The sequence below is a fragment of the Barbus barbus genome (genome assembly GCF_936440315.1).
Source record: "Barbus barbus genome assembly, chromosome: 7".
Taxonomy (NCBI): Eukaryota; Metazoa; Chordata; class Actinopteri; order Cypriniformes; family Cyprinidae; genus Barbus; species Barbus barbus.
The window spans coordinates 33,236,287-33,243,399 of record NC_136735.1 but is presented as its reverse complement, the minus strand read 5'-3'; the positions used below and the strand labels follow the sequence as shown (position 1 = coordinate 33,243,399).

Genomic DNA, 7,113 nt, shown 5'->3' with positions numbered 1-7,113 from the left:
AAAAAAAATCTATTTCAAATATATGCTGCTCTATTGAACATAAATCAAAGAATCCTTTTTTAAAAAAATGAATGTTTTCCACAAAAATAAGCTGCACAAGAATCTCTTTCTGAAGGATCATGTGACACTGACGACTGGAGTAATGGCTGCTGAAAATGTACCTTTGCTATCACAGGAATAAATGCAATTTTAAAATGGAAAACATTTATTTTAAATTGCAGTAATATTCAACAATAATCAATGTTTTATTGATCAAATAAATGCAGCCTTGGTGAGCTTGAGACCGTTTTTAAAAGCATTAAAACCAAGTTACTGAGCCCAACAAATAAAATAAAAGTCAAGGTGGAAATAAAAAGGATTTGGAGGATTGCTTTACCTTTATTTGCCACAATTTGAGTCTAAAGCTGAAACTGTCAAGCATTGTTTTTAAACTTTTTTTTTTTTATTGTTTCTGCTTGTTAGAAATTCGAGAGAACTGAATTATCAAGCTTAAATCTAAAAGGGGGTAATTTCATTTTAATGTTCAGATTTTTTTTTTTTTTTTTTGTAATGAAAATTAGCTTTGTATTTAAAAATGCAAATTAGAAGCATGTTCACTCTGTGTCTTTTGGAGTCCACTATATATTTCACATACAAAGATGAGTGAGTTAAGGAGTCATTTACTCTCACTTGAATCCAAATAAGGCTCATACTTTCTAAAGGGCTGAAGGACAATGCTTGGCCCATACGACGGCTTTTTTTAAACACTGGTCTCCTCAGTGTTGCTTCCAGCTGATCTGAGGTCAGTCTCGCTGTGTGTGGGGTGTAATTGCACCAGCAGTCTCAGATATCTGAGGAACTGATCCCATGTCAGGAGAGAGCCGTGTAACCTGAGCAGCCACTTTACGATCTGGAGTTTGCTCGCTCTGTTGGACGTGGGGGTGTAAAGGGCTAAGACATGTCAACCACACTTGAGGTGCTACCAACCCTCTCAGAGAAACTCTACACCTCCTAAAAGAACGACTAAATATAGAGCTCATCTGCCCAGGGGCGAGGCCTTCAGCTCCATGACTTCTTCAGCATTCAGAGGAAGAGTCAATGTCTTCGGGCAGGACTGGAATGTCTCTGCATTGGCTGCTAGCTTGTAGTAGATTAGATTAGATTCAATTTTGTCACTGTGCAGAGTACAAGTACAGAGCCAATGAAATGCAGTTAGCATCTAACCAGAAGTGCAAATAACAAAGTATAAAAATGTGTATATACATTCCGTTTTTATGACATATAGTGCAAGTTATGAGGTAGATGGGGAGAGACTAGCTCAGTGCAAATGGCTGTACATACAACTTAGGTTGCAAGGAAATATAAACAGAAGGTGCATTATAAAGAGAGGTATGTAAGTAGCATATGTTTGTATATGGCCAATGACCTTAACGGCCTCCGGGGGTAGAAATGTGCATGGGAATGTGCAAAATGTCAGAAAATGTCCAAAACAGCAGGAATAAAAGAACATTGTGAGTGAGGAGTGCAGACAGGTTATTGAAATAAGTGTTATTTTAACCTAGTAACCCATCTAATTGAATGAAGGACAGATACACCGCATGAAAATACAAAAAATACTGCAATATTATAAGGTCCGGATTGCAAAAAATATAGTGATTGTTCAAAATTGAGATCATTGAGATTTATTTATTTTTATTAACACTTTAACACTAGGAACAACACATTAAAATCAAAAGTGACTGTAAAGACTTGTTACAAAATTTCTATTTCAAATTAATGCTGTTCTTTGAAATAAGTGTTATTTTCCAAAGAATCCTAAAGAAAACAAATATCATGGTTTCCACAGAAATATTAAGCAGCACAGCTGTTTTAAACATTGATAATTATAAGAAATATTTTTTGATCAGCATATTAGAATGATTGCTGAAGAATCGTGACACTGAGGACTGGAGTAATGATGCTGACAATTGAAAGTAGAATGAGATGGAAAAAATGCAAACATGTTAATGAGCTTGTCACAAGACGTACTATAATGTGTGAACTGTGGTGCTACAATCACGGCTGAAAATTGTTGACAACATAACTAATGAAAAACAGAGCAACACTGTAAAAGACCGATCTGCTAACTGCACGGCTGTTTGTTCTAGCTGTTTCATCAGGACATTTTTGTAGTGAACATGCACCTCGTATTTGTACATTTAACCCTCATGTTTTGTTTTTTGTCAGAGAGGATTTTATTCTTCCTGAAAATGCTAGTTATTTTTTTCCCCTACTTTTTTAGACTTGTAGTCGAAGCTAGAAAAAAATCTCTCCAATCATCTAAAATCTCCCACCAAATCTTGGATTCAATCTTTTTGTTAACTTCTTGTCTTTCAATTAGAAAATTGATTATAGGCCTCAGTGATCTGGGCGTATGCACTTCATTCGTCTACTACCAATCAGATTCAGAAAGAAAAACACAACCTACAAAAAACCAATGGTATTTTATTAACCCTTGTTTTAATAAAAAGTTTCAAAAAAAATTAACATGAATGATTTCATATTTTGAGAGAGAAATGTGGCAAAAATGCAAGGGCATTGAAAAATGCTGTGAAAACAGGCTTTAAGGAGTGTTTTTCCAGCTTCCCATATAACCATAAGTGGCTGAGACCTCCATATGCAAGTTAAAAATATCACCACTGTAATCAAAAGCCTTCCTGAGATGTTGTGTCGGCTTCAATGCATGCATATAGCAGGTGAAAATCAGGCTTTACATTCAATCCTCCCTGACTAAGGATAAAAAAAATTAAGAAATCATGTCATAAAGACACAATACATCAAATTAAAGTGCTGACTAAAGCCAAGGGGACTTACAGGCAGCTTGGAGCGTAGTCTAAAAATACCGCCGCACATGTACATTGGAGAAAGCAGCAGCCTTCCTTCCAGCTTGACCTAAGAAAGTTAAAGAAGTTCCACGGCGTCGCAAGATCCGCCCCGTGACATCATTAGCATAGCATAAATAAGAAGGAGCTGCTCCATGGCTCAGGACCACTCTCCTGGGACTCCGGCTTCTTGACTTCTGCCCCTCTGCTCCTGCACCCCAAAACTCCATTATGGTGTGTACTTGGATTACTCTTGCTATTTTATGGTACCTTTTTCATGTTCGTCTGGCTCAGAAACTGGCAATAAGCCCCCTCAAATGAAGTAGGACACCTTTCTTCGATTTTCAATTTCACTTTTGTGGGGCAAGACACAATTGTGTCATATAAAGAACCCCAGTCTGTTTGTCACTGTTAAAGAGAAAATCATGCAGCTGCTTTGTTGCCTTGCTGGATATGCGTGCACATTCGAGGCTGTTATTTTTTTGCTCATGTCCAAAAAGGGCTTATGTTACCAAATGTCTTTTAAAATCATTCCTATTTCAGAGTAGTGTGTATTGTGAGATGGGATTGATCCATTGTTGTCTTTCTGGCAGGCTGGAGAATTCTCTGCTGACCAGATTGAGGGTGAGTCTTCACACATAAGAGTTCATGATGATTGGGAAATGGTTTTATGACTATAGTACTCATTGTTACCAGTGTAATGGGAAATGTATCATGCCATGAATTAAGGAAGGGCAATTCTTCCCCTGTATAACAACAAAAAAAATATATACCTACTTTAGCTTAAGTTCAGTTGCTTCCATAATTTTACGTATAATCAGATTGGCTGTACAGGTCATTTAAACTTATGTTAACTTCATATTTAAAAAAAATAAAATAAAAAAAATCACAACATAGCACCAGAAAAAAATAATAATAATTATATAACTTAAAAAAATGAAGTTGAAACTGATCCTAAAAATTATTTGAATTGGAGAATATCTCTAATAAATACCAAAATATTACAAATGAGAAAAATACTTTTTTGGATTATTATTATTACTTTTATATATAATTTCTTGAAAATTATCTCGTAATTTATTAAAATTAATTTATGTTTCATTTTGAAGCGTAGACTGCTCAGGAACCTTATATAGTTTTTGTTTTTGTTTGTTTTTTTCTGTGTAAACTGATTAGTTATAAATCAGAATATTTGAGACCTTGATGGCAAACCAAGATGTATTTTAATACATATTTGTTTTAGTTAACTGATAAATTGAGTACAGTCAGTTGGTTTAGTGCGTCTGTCGAGTGATTATTTGCCGTACCATGTTGTGATGTAGTGGTCAAAATAGTTCTTATCCAAAGCCTACATTTATTTCTCTACAGAAAGAATTCATGATTACCAAACCTCCCGGGTAGTTGACAGCACGCTGTTGCTCATTTATGTGCAGAAAGTATGCGGTTGGTTGTGGGTGTAGGTTACGTTGCTGTCAGCATTCTTGTATTTGACTTGGGTCAGTGGTAAAGCACCGTAACCATGTATGGCAAAGGCTACTTTCTCTGAGGGTATCGCCTGTCACGTCACGCATTAAGTGCCACCTTCGTGCACAGCTGCTGGAGTACAGAAGTCGTAGGATGCTATTTTCTGTCAGCAGATCACTTTCAACTCCCTCACGGCCCATAGAAATGCAGTTGCTAAACTCTTTTTAAATTAGCTTCCTTCCTCCTCAAAAGGAGGGATGTCCTTGACTTTACCTGATTTTAAAGCTATGATGTCCCTAAAGTGTTGTGAAATAAAATAAAATGTATTTATATTGAATTTTTGTTTGAGATAATGTTGTGAGATTCAGCTGTTTTATGCATTCCTAGTTTGTCCAATTTTGTCAAATTATGACTTTATGATCCACCCTTAAAATGTCTGTCTTCTTCCAGATAACCTTCTGTTGTCCTTCTGTTACAGACTTCAAAGAGGCCTTTGGTCTCTTCGACAGAGTTGGTGACAGCAAGGTTGCCTTCAACCAGGTTGCTGACATCATGCGTGCCCTGGGACAGAACCCCACCAACAAGGATGTGAAGACAATCCTGGGTGACCCATCTGCTGACGGTAAGATATTTACTAAAAAGGAACGGACCTAATTCTAAATGCTTTACAACCCCTCACTGATTTGTGATGTACGGGTGGAACTATATGCACACAGATATGGCCAACAAAAGAATTGATTTTGATACTTTCCTGCCAATGCTGAAGACTGTTGATGCCATCCAGAAGGGTACCTATGATGACTACGTTGAGGGTCTGCGCGTCTTCGACAAAGAGGGCAACGGCACAGTGATGGGCGCTGAGCTGCGCATTGTGCTCTCAACACTGGGTGAGTGAAGATGAAATTATGTACATCACACCATGCATGGGAAAGCAAATTACATAATATACTCTGCTTACACAACAAATTACTGTGTCTCGGCACAGTGATCAGATGGTAATATCATGGTATTTTGATTGACCGTTAAAAAGTTCAGATTTTTTTTATGTTTTTTAAAGAAGTCTTAAAGAAGGCTGCATTTATTTGATCAAAATACATTTTAAATGATGGAAAATGAATACAGTTCAAAATAACTTTTCTATTTTTATATATTTTAAACGTTCATTTATTGCTGTTATGTAAATCTGAAATATCAGCAGACATTACTTGTCTTTAGCATCACATGATTCTTCAGTTCTTCATTCTAATATGCTGATTTTGTATTATTATCAATGTTGAAAACAGTGGGGCTGCTTAATATTTTTGTGGAAACCATGATGCACTTTTTAGGATTATTTGATGAATTGAATGTTCAAAAGAACAGCATTATTTGAATTTATTTATTTATATATATATATATATATATATGGTACTACCATGATACGTGGCCAAAATATATATATTTTTTTATACATCAATGTACGTACATATGTTTTTATTTATTTATTCATTCATTCATTCAAATAAATAAATGATTTCATTGATTGATTGATTATGGTTATGAATGATGAATATATGAATTTTATAAAGAGTACTGAATTATTACCATATTTCTAAACAATTGTTGCCTTATTTTATATAGATAGATACTCTGGCATGTGATAGATACCATGGCACATTCCAAAAAAGCAGTAATACTGTGGTACCTTTTATTAGCAAAAAGTATCAGAAGTGAATTATTCCTAACCAAAACCTTTCGTGGCACCAACAGGTGAGAAGATGAACGAGCCTGAGATTGACTCTCTCATGCAGGGACAGGAGGATGAGAACGGCAGTATCCACTATGAGGGTACGTTTTTGGATAAGCCCTTCCGATTGAACCCTTCTAGCTTCTTTTAGGACGCATTGCATAACAGTGACTTTAGTCTTTTCGGCACTAATTAAAATGATATAATAAGCTCACCTGTCACTGAATCATTACGAGCATTATTTTTAGCAGCCACCTCAGGCCTTGTATGGCGTGCCAGTAGGGATGATCATTCCTTATGCATGTCTGCTTCTCCTCTTACAGCTTTCGTCAAGCACGTCATGTCCGTGTAAGAGGCCGTCCGCTGAGAGTGGTGAAGAAGGCTGAACTATATCTGCAGACCCCATGGTGTCAGGACATCCATTCTGTTTTGAAGACCAATCAATAAAAAGGACTATGGGATGTCACTTCTAAACCATTCAGTTATTTCCCCTTTATTTGTTATCTTTCCTCTCGCCCACTTTTTTGGAAGTTACATCGTCCTTTCATGCAGTTGACCCTCCTTGCCTTCTTGTTCCGCCCGGGGCGGCCATCCACAGTGGGATGGAGACCGGGGAAGACGGAAAAGGCCACTCATGAAGTGAGGGTTGGTTTCTTCTTTCTCCACCCACCCAGGGTTACAACAGCACCGCTAGCTGTGTGTTAAAGGCACATGATATTGCTGTTGCCAGGCTGCCAATTTTCCCCCATCCCAATTTTCACACAGTCATTTAACAATAAACTTTTTTCCAAAAGTACACAGAGTTGTTCTTTTGTATGCTAATGAATTTGGTCATAACATGAAACACAAATGTATCTGTTAAAATACTAGATAAGAGACAACTGTATGGGTTATGTAAGTTTAAAATGGGCTTACATCATTTGCAGGTCACAATAATAAATTTGCAGGTGCAATTCGGATGCATGTGTATCTTTAAAAAGAACTTGCTTGGCTTATGTCAGAGGTAACGTTCATGTCTGTCTGAAACTGCATATGCTGGTAAGTTGTGTATGGAAATGTACAGCAACACATCAATATTAACTG

At 36.6% G+C, this 7,113-nt stretch overlaps 1 protein-coding gene across 2 annotated transcripts; it reads left to right on the top strand.

Moving 5' to 3' along the window:
* The first annotated feature begins 3,008 nt into the window (after positions 1–3,008).
* Positions 3,009–6,819, top strand: LOC306872350 (myosin light chain 3, skeletal muscle isoform-like). Of its 2 annotated transcripts, XM_079420862.1 has the most exons (6): positions 3,009–3,074; positions 3,434–3,464; positions 4,783–4,926; positions 5,021–5,191; positions 6,054–6,131; positions 6,354–6,819. In XM_079420862.1, the coding sequence occupies exons 1-6, from the start codon at positions 3,072–3,074 to the stop codon at positions 6,380–6,382; spliced, it is 456 nt and encodes a 151-aa protein (XP_079276988.1). In that variant the 5' UTR covers positions 3,009–3,071; the 3' UTR covers positions 6,383–6,819. The 2 variants fall into 2 exon arrangements, with proteins under 2 accessions (XP_079276988.1, XP_079276987.1); XM_079420861.1 differs by lacking the exons at positions 3,009–3,074; positions 3,434–3,464 and having other exon boundaries at positions 3,673–4,926.
* The last annotated feature ends 294 nt before the right edge of the window (positions 6,820–7,113 follow it).

Excerpts from the sequence above, each read along its gene's own strand:
- LOC306872350 (XM_079420861.1), top strand. The coding sequence starts at position 4,737 with ATGTCTGTCTTCTTCCAGATAACCTTCTGTTGTCCTTCTGTTACAGAC. Across the intron at positions 4,927-5,020 it reads GGGTGACCCATCTGCTGACG|ATATGGCCAACAAAAGAATT; the intron begins GTAAGATATTTA and ends ATATGCACACAG. Across the intron at positions 5,192-6,053 it reads CATTGTGCTCTCAACACTGG|GTGAGAAGATGAACGAGCCT; the intron begins GTGAGTGAAGAT and ends TGGCACCAACAG.